This window comes from Cottoperca gobio, chromosome 14 (assembly GCF_900634415.1).
Source record: "Cottoperca gobio chromosome 14, fCotGob3.1, whole genome shotgun sequence".
Classification (NCBI taxonomy): Eukaryota; Metazoa; Chordata; class Actinopteri; order Perciformes; family Bovichtidae; genus Cottoperca; species Cottoperca gobio.
In genome coordinates, this window is record NC_041368.1 from 19,078,859 (window position 1) to 19,096,598 (window position 17,740).

The 17,740-nt window shown below is 41.6% G+C and overlaps 1 protein-coding gene across 2 annotated transcripts in view; it reads right to left on the minus strand.

Annotated features, from left to right (window-relative positions):
• Positions 1-1,560: 1,560 nt before the first annotated feature.
• jade2 (jade family PHD finger 2) overlaps positions 1,561-17,740 on the minus strand; it is a 156,201-nt gene continuing 140,021 nt past the window's right edge. The window contains exons 12-14 of one of the 2 annotated variants that reach the window (XM_029448509.1): positions 14,555-14,686; positions 3,632-3,777; positions 1,561-2,519 (exon numbers count right to left, since the gene is read on the minus strand). In XM_029448509.1, coding sequence (XP_029304369.1) covers positions 1,734-2,519; positions 3,632-3,777; positions 14,555-14,686 — 1,064 coding nt within the window. In that variant the 3' untranslated portion in view covers positions 1,561-1,733. The remainder of the gene's footprint in view (positions 2,520-3,631; positions 3,778-14,554; positions 14,687-17,740) is intronic. The other variant, XM_029448510.1, reaches the window with a different exon arrangement.

Sequence of the window (17,740 nt, forward strand, 5' to 3'; positions counted from 1 at the left end):
CTTGTGTGTTTCTACTCGCTTTGTGACTTTTGTATATATTTTTACAGGAGAATCTTGATTACTGAAGCCTTAGTAAATAACGATTATTTTTTATTATCGGTTTAATCAGTTTAATATGATGAGTAAAAAAAAGAAATCTCCATATGTAGGAGGTTAAACACAGCACATTGTTGCATTAAAAGTTAATTAATTAATCAAAGTAGTTCACTTTTGGTTGACTAATCGTTGACGGACGGAATAGACAGTTAGCTGTTTTGCCACCAATCGAAAAGACTCGTTTTGAACGGCAGGCTTGAGTTCTATTTCCTGTGTTTTTCCTTTCTCCATGTGTATCTATTGTTGCAGCTCTCTGGTGACAGTTTAACCTGGCCAAAGCCTGTTTACCGATGGTTCTGGACTGCAGTGATCTAGTTAGAGGGGGGGTGGGGGGGCACAGAACAGTAGGCAGCTCTTTGCACTGATAGTACGGTGTGGCTCTGCTTTGCTAACTGTTGCAGATGCTTTGTTGATTAATGGCAAACGCTGCATTTACATCCTTGTTTCAGGCACTAGACAATTGTTAAGGAGACAAGGCGCCCAACACTGGCTACACTCGGTAACCAATCCAACGGGATTTCCTTTTGGTTTGATTGTTACAAATCCGATTGAGAAACGACTGATTGATCTACTTACTGATTGATAAGGTTGGGGGGGGGGGGGTCGAGGAGAGGCGGGGGCACAGGGCAAGCGACAGAAGGCACAGAGTTTCTAAGATGATTTTTCTCCAAAGATTCAGAAAAAAACAAAAAAAAAAACTGAACTCAGAATTTGAAAGCAGCCGACAAAAGTCAGATCAAATATTTCAATAACGGCTGTGATGTGAGCAAAGGGATTTGCTTATAGTAGTATGTGTGTCAGTATGTCTGTGTGTTTGTGTCTCTGTGTGACAATCTCAATGAGCTCCAGGGTTGGGGTCAATCGTTTTGCTATTAAAAAACTGGAAAAGCTGGAAATCTAAATTTGAGAACGACGGCTTTAGTGTACATTTTGCAACCGAGTAAACATTATGAGAATTGAACCCAACCCTGAATGAGCATCTATTATACACACGAGTGCTTACATTACAGCTCTTATGACTAGCTAGTTGTGCTTTTCAAGGCTGAATACATGTTTATCCCATGTCACCCTCTGTACATATTCAGACCAGCTCTGGTGTGAAATTGTCTTTCCACTGAAAACAAGGACTCATTGGATGCTTCTCAGGCCACAGAGACCAAGAGCGAAGCAGACCCTGAAACCAGCTTGAATAATAATAATAATAATAATGCCCCGAAGTGTTTGTTCCCAAGTCTGGCAGATATGAGACATGAGGCCAGAAAAGGGTACTTCAACGCCCAGAAACAAGAAGAATCTGAAACACAAAACAAAACAAAAAGACTATTTGTTGAATGTATCGCATCTTGTGGTAAGCCGACGACAAACTACGGTACGGTGGAGGCGCTTAACTGTACGATAGGCAAACAGCTACATTCAAATTCCCCAATCCCACCCCTCCCCCCCCCCCCCCCCCCCCCCCCCCGAAAACAAAGCAGGTGAGAGCTGAAGAGATTTTCCTCTGGTAAATGTGACGGGGATTTGGTTGAACAAAACCATCCACCCATGTTTTGCGAACTGTATATTGGGCACAGATGGAGAAACAATTATCTAGCGGGACTCTGCTTGGATAACTGTGAGTTAGTTTGAGTCTGAGTTCTTTAGGATGCCAGCACGCTCCTTCTCAGCAGGTCCTCGTTCCCAGAATGCAACTGCGGCAAGCGGAGTTTGCGTCCGCCAGAGCGTGTGTCCGATTCACTCTGCTCGCCATCGGAGAAGTACCCGTCAGTCTCGGCAGCATCCAGCAGGGACGCGCCCTTTCCTGTGAGCGGATGGCCCACAGACGCCAGCCCTGCTATACCTCCACCTCCACTGACGCCTCTACCTCTGGATTTACCCTGGCGGGAAAGGCGGAGCCGCGGGCCCCTGCCACGAATGAACGACCCTGTGTCGGGAAACGTGAACCCGGGGCTGGAGCCCGGTCGTGGAGATGAGGATGCAACACCATTCCCTGTGTAGATGCTGTTCCACAGGCCGCGGTCCTCCGAGATGTGACAGGAATCCATTTTGGAGATGGGTGGCTGCGGCGGCGGCTCCCTGTACAGGTCAGAGCTCCTTGTCTGGTGGTGATGAAGGGAGTGGTGGTGCCTTGAGGAGCCGCCGGACCTTTCTCCTTTCCGGGCCACATGGATGGGCTTTTCCTCTGCCACGCTTGCCCAGAGGCTCTTTGCCGCAGAGGGGCTGCCGGCGGAGGGGCTCCCGGCGGTGGAGGCGGCCGGTGCAGGCAGGAGCGCCCGGGGCAGGGTGGGGCTGGTGGATTGTGGTAGACCACGAGCACGGGGCTTGTTGCTCCCTCGTGGCTTGCGGCCCAGCTGAGGTGTTTTCCAGGTGGACTGCATGGAGTTCTCCATCATGAGGTTTAGCAGGCTCTCCTCGCCTTGTAGGAGCTGGATGACAGGAGAGAATAAGAAGAAGAAGAAGAAGAAGAAGAAGAAGAAGAAGAAGAAGAAGAAGAAGAAGAGAGGAGGTGAGAAAAGGAAAGACAGGAATCAGGATATAGGCGATGAGAGGAAATCAGAAGAGAAGAAACAAAGAGCTCAATCAGTTCATGTTTGCCATAAATACACGTTTTACACAAAATGTTTATGATGTATCGGAAATCTTGCCTTTTGATCAATAGTAGGGCTGCACAATATATATATATATATATATATATATATATATATATATATATATATATATATATATATATATATATCGTCATTGCAATGTCATTCATGATGAACACATTGTTCAACTTAGTTAAAAGAGTTTCAGTAGAAAACTGAACTTTAAAATGTAAATATCAGTTTTTTATTGCTGGCTTTTGTGTTTAGTTTAATGTTCAATGTGTTCATACTGAAAGCAGCAGAAGGGCCGAACCGAGTACACTTTAATACGTTTATTTATCAAAAGTAATATCGTTATTTGGAACAGAAACTCCCCACTCACCTCCACCGACACCACATTTCCAACAGCTCAACATCTGAGCAGCTGATGCAAAACATCCATTGAGAAAGCTGAGGTACTCTAACAGCATTGTACATTGTGATGTTTAATCTCTTTGTGAGATGTGTCTCTAATTTACTCCTGTGTGGTAAAGAAACTAGTTTTATTATTAGTGTCTACAGCCAGTGGGAGCTGCAGGTCTGTTTGATAAAAGTCATTAAATCACGCCCTGTTAAAACTCAGATTTCTTTTCTTAAGGATATCTTTTTCTCGTTCTTGTTTCATTGACTAAATGATCTAATCCTGTTTTGTTTTTTTTGTCCCTGAACACATGCTCAAACAATGGAGTTATATCAGGCATTCTGGTTGCAGCCCCCTGCCAATCAATACACAAACAGAGCACATTCCTGAGGAGAACAGCAGGTCAGCCTCAGTGCAGCTCTGCTCTGACCATCAGCGCTCTCATCTAACTGATCAACCCACGATGACAAGTGAGCAAAACTAAAAACAGAAATAGAAAGGTGTACAGCCGAGGCGTCACTTTGCGGGCCTCCTGCTGCTGAAGGCCTACCTGGTCGGAGAGCAGGCTGCCGCTCTTGTCCCGATGCTGGGCACCCAGAGCCCACTGGCTCAGCATGTCATCAGCGGTGATCTGAACCGACTGGGCGAGCCAGCTGTCGAACAAAGAGTTGTCCAACGGGAAAGACTTTGACAAACCTGAGAGAAGGGGAAGGGACATAAGCGGGGAGAGAGAGGGGGGGGAAGAGATGCATGATAGCAAGACCGAGACAGAGGGAGTGAGAGAGCGTGGGGGGAGAAAACGATGGGAGTGAATTGGTAGGGATGAAGGGAAGAAAAGAGGGAGAGAAGAAGGAGAAAGACAAAGCAGACAGGTAAGGGGTGCTGCACATTTCTTATGAATGAATATAAATACAGAACATGGCAGCTGAGCTGAAGGGAATTGCCTCTCAGATGAAGTAAAAAGCATAAAAAGAGCACCTGCAAAGCAAAACCTTGAATCCCACAATTCTGTTAAATACAGGGTGAGCTTCACTCCATTCAAATGTTACACTTCAATTGAAATAGTAAAAGTTGACCTTAGATTTCTTTTACTAACACAGGAAACGCATAAAGAAATTGTGAATGTTGAAGACTCAATTTCGACTTTTTCCAAAGTTTAACAGTCAAAGCACGAATTGAAATCATATAAAGTTGATTGGTGGACAAAACCTGCAAAGTTTCTTTGCCAAAAAAAAAGATGATTCACCTTTAAAGTAAGTGGAGGCGGCACCAGTGATATTCTTCTTTGTTTGTGGTAATTATACCACCGTCTCAAAATGAATATAATCAAAACAGTTATGTAACATCTCAGATTTGCTGTAAATTGCTCACATAGCACCTCTAGATGTTATTTGGCCTCATCACAATAAAAAAATGGAAACACAGAACGTACTGTAGGTCTGTCAGGAGGAGAACAAATAACAACTTGACACGGTGACATTTACAGTATGCAGAGATAAGCTCCAAATCCAAACATGCTGTTTCTGTCACTTCATCAACAATGAAGATATAAACCCATTTTACAGCAGAAATCCTGTTTCCTGTCTCCTTCCCAACACTCTGTGTGTATGTGTCTGTGTGTGTGTGTGTGTGTGTGTGTACAGTATAATTAGGAGATTTTCAAGGCTCCTTTTCTATCATTGTGGGCTGTGAAAGTGCTGCCAAAGCACTGTGTGTCTGTCTGTGGCATTTTTGTCGACGCATAAACTCATACATAAACACAATGCAGTGAAGACTGTGAGGCTTAAGGAGAACAGAGAGGAGGGGGGGGGCACTTCTTCTCCCCTGTTCCCACCGAAGAGGGTGCCTACATTTTGGCTTTCATTGATGGCATCTAATTAAATCAGAATCCAGTCTCGAATCCAATTTTTGAACACACATTTCTTAAGGATTAGCTTTTGAGAAAAGTATCAAAAGTTATAAATAATGACGTTTTGCCAGATACATTAGAGGTAGGATATTTAGACAAATTACAACCTAAATGTTTCACATATTGCTGATAAAAAGAGAGAGGAGATTAACTGGACTTTTAAGTAAGCTAGCTAGCAACAACACACATCGAGTTAGAAGTGTTTATCATGTGTTGTTCCTGTGTAGATGACATAACAGTCCAAAATGTTCTAGTGCTGCAACATGAGACATGAACCCTGATTTGATGAGAATATGTGTGTGTAGTTTCTTTTAAAGAGCATGTTCACAGAAAATGGGATGATGACAGCGAGACCACCAGGTGATAGCAGTTTTGGACTCCAAAAACCGCCTACTCTCTTATTTTTTGGAATAACTATCACCCGTAACACATAGAAACAACCAAAGAAACCCTGTCAAAACTCAGCACACTGAGCCTGTAGACAAAGAACAGTATAAGCTATTTGCTCTGGTGAAATATCTGTATTTGTGTTGAAGAAAAACAACTTTTAACAATTTCAGACCAATCTGAAACAGAACTGTGAGCAAAGGAAAATGCTCTTTGTTGGAAAAACAGAAGACAAAAATGTATGTGCTGCCAAATCCAAATGATCTTACAGTCCAGAGGGTGTATTATCTAGTGAATGGATGAAATGTAATGTTCTTACTTAGCCAGGAACAGCCATTAACCTCTGCACACAGAACACGGTCAGATCCACTTTGGGGAACAACCCTTAAGACCATATAAATATAAGCAGAGATGCCGATAATGTTGAAAAAAAACTTGCACACAAGCACATTATGAAAGGCACCGACAAGAGAGTGCAGATTGTTCTTTCTCTTTTCTCTACTATCTTAAATCTTCAGTGCCTATAATGATCTGCCAAGCTGGACGGCAGGAGGTGCTGTTAGGGTGGCTTTCACACCAGCTATACTTCACACACACACACACACACAACACACACACACACACACGCACAAACACACACACACCGAGCCGGTCGTTTCCATGACGCAGCATGTCTCTGCAGGAGTCGAGAGAGCTCCGAGGGAGGGAATAGGTGACGGAGGGAAAAAAAAGAGCCAGTGAAGAAGTGTAAGGAAGACAAGAGGGGATGATGGAGAAGAGTAGCAGAGTTCAGAGAGAGGAAGGTGGGAGGGAAACCTCAGACATGCCACTCTGTAGTCTTTAGATATGTTGAAATGCTCACATACTATACATCCCAACATTTATTTGACTATGTTTTACATCTGGGCAAAGATAGACACACGACTAAGAGTCTACAGCCATGCTAGCAGCTGTGTGAAGCTGTGCTAAGACACAGCAGTGCTTTGAGCCAAATGCTAACCTCAGAATGCTAACGTGCTCACAATGCTAATGTTAACATGTTGACGTTTAAGAGTTATAAGGTGTAGCGTGTTCATCCTCTTAGTCAAGCGTGTTAGCATGCTAACATTTGCTAATTAGCACTTAACACAAAGTACAGCTGAGGCTGATGGGGATGTCAGGTATTTAGTCATGAACATAAAAGCATTAGATGAAATAGAAGTTGGACCTGATGATGCTGATTGATCTTTTCAATTCATATTGAGGGGCATGAATCAGAATCCAGTAACATCTTTACAATAGTTGTCAAGACATTTTACTCAAAACTACAAATGTAAGAAAAGTCAGAGGATCACCAAAGTCAGTAGGATTCATCTTATGGGCATCATGAATGTTTACAACATTTCATGTCAATGCATCTTGTAGTTGGTGAGATCTAGACCAAAGCACTAGAGGCACTAGCATGGCTAAATAACTTGTAACGTCCCATGTTAAAAACCTTCCTGGTGTTGCTGCTGCTGCTGTTCCCCACTTTACAGTCAAGGATTACAGTCATTGCAGCATGTTGGGGTGGCTTTTTACTAATTTATCCCAAGTGTTTAGCTAACATGCCCCTTTTTAACCCACATTTAATGTGATGAAAGTGCATACAATTGTCACTTTCCCACAAATTCTGTTCAATTTCACTTCAAAGAAACTACAGAAATGTGATAGATTGACATTCTTTCTAATACATACCCACATATATTTATTTGCAGAGGAAGCCTACTAATAGTGGAGCTGTGTCTTTTAAACCTGATGACGACAGTGACTCCTCCTCCTTCGTCAGCTACAGCTAACATGCTGAACTAACAGGCTACTGTAGGCTACTGCTATGAATCAAAAGGTGCCTTTACAGCCATCTGAAGCCCTTGTTCAAGGCTTTGTTGCATGACAGCTACATCTTTGTGCATCGTTGCGAGTGCACACTAGTCCTACAGCTACAAAAAGCCCCAGGATGTCTTTACAGAACAGCTGATGTAGCAGCAAGCAATAATTCACTAGCCAGCGCTACACTAAGGCAGTGCAGGGTAAGGAATGTGCTAGCAGCAGGACAGGGCCAAGACCATGCCTTTGCAGGAGAGAGAAAGTGTGTGTGTGTGTGTGTGTGTGTGTGTGTGTGTGTGTGTGTGTGTGTGTGTGTGTTGCTCGACCTAAAGCCCTCACTACAGTCTGATGATTGTTCTCGGGTGCCAACCGTCCGCCTGGAAACTCAACCAGAGAGACAGAGATATAAAACAGAGAAACTGAAACAGAGTAAACGTGCAGGAGGAGGAACGGTGCGATCTAAAGACCCAGCAGAGCGATGAAAGGGAGACAAGAGGTGCAGCAGGCAGAAAAAGAGTAAATTAAATAGGCTAAATGCCCGATTAAAGAGGTGAAATCACAGTCGAATAAAAAGCTCAGCATGAATCAACAGAAATGAACCTGTCGGAGTTGTTCTCTAGAACAAAAGGGACGTTTGATCACACTCACACTATTCCAATCTGTAATTTGGCTTCATTATCTTTTTGGCCACCTGAATAAAATGTAACATTTTCAGTTTTTCTTTGCTCTTCAAGTTAATGCTAAAGGCAACATCCACCCTAATCCACTTTAAAAAGCTATTACAACGGCCCCTTGAAATTCTGGGCCTGTTGTGTCTTCTAGATTTGCTACCCTTCGCTGATATTCAACAATAATACAGAGAAAAGGCTATCATGCGAGACTCAAAGATAGCCTGACTAACAACAGGCTGAATGCACTGTAGCCAAGAATATTGCTGAGAGTGAGGGGCACTTTCCTCACTTGTTACCGACTGCAGTAATCTCAAGGCTTTTTTGCGTTTACTGTCACCATCAGGCACAAAGGTTGAAGAAAGGGAGTCACATCAGGCAGCTTATTACTGTTAATACAAAATACCTCTAAAAAATGCACAGAATATCAGTGAATAATAAAGAAGAAATCAAGTAGCATATTTACGTTTTTCTTTGTCAATGTAGATTTGTTAGGATTCGGCGCTCTCAGGGAACTACTTCATATCCACCCCTCGTTGTTCAATCTCTTTATTACCAATATACATCTGCACTTTACTGCTGTTTGCACTTCTGGTTAGATGCTGAACTGCATTTTGTTGTCTTAGTACTTGTACTCTGAGCAATGACATTAAAGTTGTAATAAAGCTACAGCTGGGAAATGTGTGCGAGCGGCGAGTTAGCTAAATAAAAAACTCTTACACGCCACAATCGTGACACAAGCAAAATAGTAGCCTAAAATTCAGCTCAGGGGTCGTGTGAGTCTGGAGACTCTTGGAAGTTAACCCGGCTCGTATGCACACCTGCGCATGCACCAAACAGAAGCAGGATTTTAGATTCACAATCAAGTCGCCTCTTTAAGAGTTGTTCAAAAATAACGATTCACTGCTGAAGAAACTTTGAGCAGGTATTAGGATCCTGACAATTATTTACATTTTAATTTATACAATGGCTGCTTCAAAAAAGGTTGAAGAGACATCATCTTAAATACTTCCTTCTGTTTGCCAGTTAAATCTGTATAAATGCAAATTGCAACGTGTAGCAACTCTCAAACATGCAGATTAGATCGGACTGAAACTCAGTTTTAAGGGTAAAACGCCTCAGCGCCTGTTAGGGTGACACCAGGAAGATTTCCAAAACAATCTGCCGTTTCCAAATCACCACTGGCATATGGGCACCGCTAATAAACAGTGGGGATAGGGGACAGTGCATCTGAGGAGGAGTTCTGGTACATGTCTGTCTTCTCAATCCCAGAACACTAAGAGGAAGACAAAGCCCTGGGAGTCAGGACCAGACCCGACAGAGAACAGATGGCCTGACACACACACACACACACACACACACACACACACACACACACACACACACACTGTGAGATATGAACACATACGGCATGCAAAAACAAACACGCAGATGATACACTGAGACAGGAACGACATATATATATATATATATATATATATATATATATATATATATATATATATATATAACATGCATACATGCACACACACACACACACACACGCAGACAAATGATACAAGAAAAGCACAGCATATACACAGAAGGGGCTTGTTTGTCATGGTAACACAATGTGAGAGATGATCTCACAGCATCTATTCAACATCAAACTGCAGTCCTTATCCCCCATCAGTCAGACGGAAAGACCGAGACGGAGAAAGACTGAAGGATAAACAGAGAGAGAGAGAGAGAGAGTAATACTGAAAAAGATAGAAAGAGAAAAGGAGAGAGAGATAATATCAGAACAGGAAGCAAGTGAGGCAGAGCCAAACTACTCTCCTGTCCTGTGTTATCGTCTGTTTATTGATCATATTCACTTCAACAGGAAAATACTGTTGGCTCTGTGACGCGCAGCTCTGGTTAAATAAGGAAATGAGATAGTCATGCGTCATCGCTGATAGTCACTAGGTGTGTGTGTGTGTGTGTGTGTGTGTGCCAGATTGGATCTTGATTGTGCTGTAAGAGACAGATGGACATATGGTGTTGGATTCTATATACTGAATATTACACTGCATATGTTTACTAAGGGTTTGACCAGATCAGATGTTTAAAGTCTGACACTGATATAATAAAATACTCAAATTGTTTAAGGTTTTTATTGCCAAGGATTCAATATTTCCTTAAGAACGTCACTCCTGCCTCCTCTGAACCACATTTAGACGATCACAGTGCACACACACTCTCCATAAAAGCCATTATAATGACATCTGTGTGTTTAATAGTTATGGTGTCGGTCTATTTGTTCTTGCTTTGCCCTGGAACTGAGCTACCATGCTGTACCGAACACTGTTGCGTGGCAATGAGAGACGAAAATCTATTTTTCAAACCATCATTCCTGTTGTAATAGCATGAGATGAGAATACACTGGACATGAGACAGTTTGGAGACAATTCCCAACACAGTAAACAATGATCAATTCATCTGCAGATCATTTTCTATATTTATCGATAGGTTTATAAAATATAAGAATAGTGAAAGATGTCGAAGGTGATATCTTTAAATGTCTTGTTTTCTTAATATGACATAAGAATGTCCATATTTTCCGTCAAAGGACTAATGGATTTGTCGAGGAGTCGTAGAAGCTCTAATTCAAACGGACAAAACCTTCCACTTACAAGCCTGCAGCTGACACACAAAGCAAAAACCACAAACTGAATCTATGTGGATGTATGGATCGATTTTACATTACAGAGATGATAACAATCGAGTGAGGTTAAAGCTTGGCCGTATATGATTCCTACCAAAACGCTATAATCCCACACACAAAGTCAAAGCCCATTTCGTTATCAACAGAGCAGCTCTGCGTTTCATCCTTTGATGACAGCGTGAAGTCTTTGTTGGGTGGTTTTTGTAGCTTTGAGCAACGTTCTGTCATGTTCGTTTTCTGAGATCAGAGGGAGGAACCGAGCTCCTCACATGTTGCCGTAGTGCTGCTGTCGGTGTCCCGTTATGTATTTTACACGCGTGTTATTAGTTGCATGCTGATGTGTCTGTTGGGGAGGTCAAACTTCTTCGTCGTTCTATCATTTAGCTGCAGGACTCTGATGACTTCACCCCGGACTTCTCTTTGGAGAAGGGGAGATGGGTAAGTGAGGAGAGAATTTACCTTTTGAGGATATATTAAGTAGTAAATGACTATAAATAGTATCCATCATGTAGATGAACTGCTTTAAAGGACATGAGAGAGCACGGTTAGTCATCAGAACTCATTTAGGCTCTCGGATATTAATCATGTTCAGTGATCGTCTGCGCAGCCCACAGCTTTTCACAGAATGTCCCTGCAGGAATATTCATAACTTATACTAGATCTGTATACATATAAACAAGGATTATGTAAGACTACAAATCCACCCACCTGATGTCCTACATATAGAAGCTAATCACAGCGGAGGCGCTTGTTTTTAAAGGAAGCCTGAAGATATGAGGACTTTATTTTCCATTTTATTCGCCCACACAAACATGCTGTACATCACAAGTAGTGTTTCTTTCCCTTTCTTGTTTGCCTGTTAACTATTTATTTTCTTATGCAATAACAACTTAAATTACATTTTGATAGTTTCTTTTCATCTTAAACTTTGTACTTTAATCTGCAGCAGTTTATATTAGCATTTATAAGAACTATATAAACATCTAATAAATGGTTTATAACAAACTGTTATGTAGTTGTAAGCAGATATAAATGTTTAATAATGTATTTGTTGACACGTATAACTCATATATATATATAAATATAAATACATATATATAAATATAAATACATATATATATAAATATAACACATATATATATAGAGAGAGAGGAGGAGAAAGAGAGAGGAGACCAAAGAGAGAGAGAAAGAAAGAGAGAGAGAAAGAAGAGAGACAAATGAGAGAGAAGGACAGAGAGAGAGAGAAAGAGAAAGTACAGAGAGAGAGAACAGAGAACACAGAGAGAGAGAAAGAGACACACAGAGGAAGAAAAGAGAACACAGAGAAGAGCGAAGAGAGAGAGAGAAGAGAGAGATAGAGATGTAGCTGAGAGAAGATGAAGAAAGCTAGACAATAGAGAGAAGGAATAGATAGATAAATAAAGAGAGAATAGAAAGAGATACACATATAGCGAAATAGATATAATAAATATCTACAAGATATGTATAAATACAAAGTATCACACATAGTATAGAATACATATATACTAACTAACATAAATATATACAAATATATATATAAATATAAATATACAAATATATATATATATATATATATATATATATATACTATATACCCATTAGCTGTTTATAACAGATAATATATATTATATATATAATAAAATGTCTTCCTAAAAGTTGTAATAGTTGACAAATACTGTTCATTAATTAACACTTAAAGTCCCTACAGACATGTTTTTCTATATTACAGTGTGTTATAAACAAATTTTTTTTTTAATGCTAAACATTACTGCTTATAAATTCTAAATAGGGGGAATTAAAGTTATGTGTTACCATTTCATCAATACAACAGCGTCACTATTTGGACATGAAGTAATTTTTCAGATTATATAAGGAGAAAATCCAACTGAAGCTCATAACGCAATATTTTTTGGTCTAAAAGATCCGGTTTGAACATGCAGCACAACCCATTATTTAGTCTTTATACTATAAATTGTTTAATGTATTAATTGTTACTACCCTTTAAAAAAAAAAAAAGGTTATGTCATTTTGAAGGGGAACACTTCTGAAATAGGAGCGATAACCTAAAAGATATAACCTGAAAGAGAGGAAACACCGTATTTGATCCTGACAGCGCGCTCTGGTTCTGCCACGACCGACAGCACCAGCTCTCATCAAACTGTCACGGCGCTGCTGTCCCATGAAGCAGCTGCATCTGAAAAAATAAACTGAGGATGTTTTCAGGATGTCATGAAATATGACTTTACGGGAGCTCCAGACACATCTGAGGGTGCCAACTTTCAAAGCGAGCCTGTCTGCCTCAATGAATGCAGATAGAGAGGTAAATAGATGGACATGCACGGAGGGGAAGATATTCAATTTAAAATCTTCAAATCCCATGTTTCTGCAAAGACTTGCTTTGGTATCTGCACCTCTGATTTAACACACAAGTCAACAGATTTCTACCCTCGCTAACATGAACCTGAATTACTTCTGCAGAGTGGAAAAAAATGAATAATTAAACTTCTCTCACTGCTTCAGAGTATACTTGTTACTTTAATGAGGATGTATGTGCAATTGAAATGTTAATATGCACCCCAATAGTCAGGCAGGTGGCTTGTCTTGTTTTGACAACTTAAAAAGCTACAGATTCCATCGCCACAGCCGTCAGTGTGTGTCCATCAGCAGCCTGTCTTGTGTCCTCGAGCGAGACACTGAGCCTTTATCTCCCCGTTCACTTCAAGCCGCTGTGGATATGAGTGTCAGCTAAATGCCTGTAAATTGTCAATCCTACGAATAAATATCTACATATCTATATATATATATAATCTGCATGCTCAATTTCCATTTAATATCTGTCTTCTGAGCGTCATATGTAGCTGTAATGATCGGTGGTTGGGAATGGGCAGACAGCCATTATCATCCATAATCGTCTCACTTATGATGAGGATTGGCAGAGTCTCTCTCCTTTATTCTAACGGTGTCTCTCGCCCAGTCGCTCATTAATGACAAAGATTAACACCGACAGAGCTTCTCTCTCCGAGTCTCACCATCATTTTCATTACTAACTTTTTACCTATATAAAGGGTCGGGATTACGGGTGCAGAATTACTTTTCTTTGCTTGCGTTGAGGAGATGATGTTTAAAATGGGAATAAAAGAGACAAATGCCAACCTTAAGTTCCTAGAGACCAAGGTGACATCTTGAAAAAATAAATCGATTTTGAAAGGTGTAATTGTAATTTAAGACGATGTGGAGCAGCAAGCTTTCCATCTTACAGTAGGACTACATTGTAACTCATGTTGTACCACTTAGGAGGACCTTCTACAGTTCTACAGTCTAATACAAGGTGATTTATTTAAAACAGGAAAGCTGATAGTTGGGCTTCATAATTTACAGGAATCACATTTTTTTATATAATATCTAGTCTCGCTGCATCTCTCCCCCTCATTGTTCACCGTGAGTGACGTGACACTGCCAACTGCCAGCAGATCGATGCACGAGATGAGACCTGCGGGGCCGAGCGGCACTCAACTCCTATTAAAGATTTCACCGTTGCACCTGACACTTAATCTACACTGAGCGACACACAGAAAATGTATTACAACACTGATGATGGAGGCATGCAGTCTGTAGAAAAAGAAAAGGGACTACACCAGCATGGAAAGGATGCTGACTACAGAATACAACATGTTTTTGTTAAAAGTTGCAGCACTCTTGGTTCTTTTGTTATTGCATTTTGTCCTCATGAAGGGATTGTACATCAAATACATTATTGATGCATCCTTATGTTAGCAGAACATTTCCTACAGACAGGCAAATACACACATTTGGCATATGTTCAGCCAATGAGTTGCATTTGATCAGTTTGGACATCACTGAAAATCACACACACACACACACACACACACACACACACACACACACACACACACACACACACACACACACACACACACACACACACACACAGTGTACCTAGCTCTTTTAGCAGGGAGCCATTCTCTGGCTTCAATCTCTCCTTTTTCTTCTCAGGACTACTCTTCCTCCTCTCCTTCCCTTTCTCCTTCACTCCATTCTGCTTCCTCTTTTCTCCCTTCTGGGTTTTCTCTGCAGGGAGACACAGAAGGCGGGCTCAGGTTAGGGGGTTTAGCGGATTTATTCAAGTTAAGCTCGATTTAAGCGGGAAAGTCTCACTGATGCTGAGGAACTGGTTCCCTTCAGGTGGCATTTGAGTGAGAAAGTAGCATGCAAAGAATAATAAAGCTGGAGAAACATAGTGCAAAAAAAAGATCCTTATTATTGAAAGCTTTTCAGAATATTTGTTTCATTTATACGGTAATCATTTTATTTGCTAGCTACAACATGGCTAATGGAAACACCGAAATCTAATTTTAAAAATGAGTTTGACATTTGGATGTAAACATAGTAAGACAGATAGTTGCCAGAGGGAGAAATAAAGAACGAAGGATAGAAAAAACAGAGAGGAAAACGTGAATTTAAGGCGAGAGGGAGTTCAGTTTGCACACGTTACAAGGCCCCGTCACACCGTGCCACGTACTTATACAAAACGTATCAGAGCGAATGGCCAACGTATTCGACAAATGCCCAACAGATGCGTCTGTCTGATACGTTTTGTGACAGGGCCTACAGATAGATACACTCCTTGATTGTGTTGGATTGAAACACAAGTGCACAAAGAGCTTTAAATCTGAATGAGAAATCATTTTGTACAGGACATCATCCTAGCTGTAGAAGCTATAGGCCAATTTGTGGTTGCAGAAAAGGGAATGTGACTCACCTCCTGATGAGGTGAGGGGAGAGAGCTATAGTTCATCTTCAGTGGCACATTTACCCTTCTGCTCTACCCAGATAAAACCCAAAGGACCGGGATGCATGTTAATGCATGATTTAAAGGTTGCTTAGTATTCTAGTTAAAGTTTGAGGCTGAGGTTGACAGATTTAAGACCCACGTGGCCTTGATGGGCGATACCTCAGTTGACCTCAGAGTTAACAAACAAACATGTATCAGTGTGCAGAAGGACATTTACCAAGGTTCTGTACTGAAGTACATTTAGTTACTTTGCAGATTCAGATTAATGATATCAAACATAAATCAACAAATAAATGATGATCTATTAATATAGGTAAAGACTTTATTGATACTTGGAGTACATTCACAAGCTGTGCAGCACTATATAAAGTAATTAAACCTTTACCAGCTGCAATGTTAAAGTCATGAATACATTAATGCTTTAATACTTATAATCTAATATTAATATATAGTACTCTGAAACGGTCCGTTTTACATGAGTATTTAACTATATAACTACAACGCTGTCAGATATTTCCTCTAAGGAAAGAGACTCCGCACATACTGTGTATATTTACACATATGTGTGTTCGGGTATATGAGCACGCTGACACAAACATTGTATGACATGAAACAGAGCCCTGCAGAGCGCCTCCCTGCTGCGAGCTGTCCTCTCCCTCCAGGAGACTTCGCTTTCTGCCTCCAGCTCCGAGTGTGGCAGGTTACAACAAACACTGACACAGTACCTACATATGATCCAAGATACTGCAATAAAAACTGACTTGCACAATGTTACTGTATGTTGGAGCTGTGCAAGACATCGACACACTGCTGCAAAGATGGCTACGAATCGGCTGAAAGTTTAACGCATATAAAATCCTATTTCATAAGAAGCTACTTCACTGATGCAGTTTCTTTATATCTCGTTTCATTTGATGACAAACTTCTACAGATAGGTACAATAATAACATAGCTTATTTACTCTACGTTAGCTGCGGGTAGTGTTTTATATAAGAAAAGCAAAGACTGTAATGAGTCAGGACACAGGGGAACGACGAGAGGGAAAGTAGGTAAAGTTCAAACTTAACGACAGTGTAACATGTAAAATAACAGTAAATAATACAGTTCCTTGGTATTATAACGTACAGTCTGTTTATTTTTTACGATTATTTGATTGTTTAGTCTATAAAATGTCAAAGCTTATAAGACAGATAGTTGCTAGAGGAAGAATTAAAGAAGGAAGGACAGGAACAAACTTGCATTTAAGGCCTGAGGAAGTACAGTTTCCACAAATCACACAGATACACCCCTTGATTCTGTTTCCCCTTGATTATTAAATTGTGAAAAAACACCCGTCACAAGTTTGCAGATAACATGACTCTATACGACTGATACTTTGGACGTCTGGGTAGCGCTGCAAGTGGAGTCTCAGATACACCACAGAGTCCTGGTTGGAGCAGTGACTCAGGGAAGAGTTGGACTGGGACCCTTCCCACCTCCCCAGTATCACAACGCCAAGGGAAAAAAGAGGCGCAGGCTGGTCCAGCAGGAGGTGAGGGCAGCAGTGGAGGAGCGGAGGTCCAGCAGAGCGGCCGGCCTGAGGTACCAGGGGGCCAGCAAGCCTTGAATCGAAAGGTCACAAGGACTAATCTCTGGCAGGTCGAACCACAGCGCATCAACTTCCTGGTCCAGGTAGTGTACGATGTCCTGCCAAGCATATTGAGCCTCTTCATCTGGGGCAAAGCAGAATCTCCAGATTGCCCGCAATTCTCAGGCAAGGGGACGTTAGACCACTTCCTGAGCAGCTGCCTAGGCTCTAGGGCAGGGCTGGTACTCCCAGCGGCACGACCAGGTTCCGATACCCATTGCAGAGGCCATCATTGTGGGAATCAGCAGCTGCAGATGAGAACGACCCTTCACCCAGATGATTACCTTTGTGGAGGCTGGAGTGCAGCTTTCTAGAACCACAGCAGCCAAGAATCCATCAGGAATCCTACCGACCTTGCAGGACTGGCAGCTTTCTGTGGACCTAGTGAGCAGCTGAAGGTCCTACGGCACTTCGCCACAACAGGCCAGACATCCTCCTGGTCTCAGAGAATACATCGTCGTGTTGGAACTGACTGTGCCGTTGGAGGCCCCCCGAAGAGCCAGCAAGAACACCACAGAGGCAGCGGAGGAAGCCTTGAGCTGGATTGGGAGAGGAGGTCCACGGGGGGGAATGCCACCTGAACACAAGTCGTGGTCTGATCAACCACGGCCGGGTCACTTGGGCGAGTGTGTCTGATGTTGAAAGACCCGAAACAACCAATGACCCAATGTTACATCACTGTTGATGTGTTCAGGAGCATCGA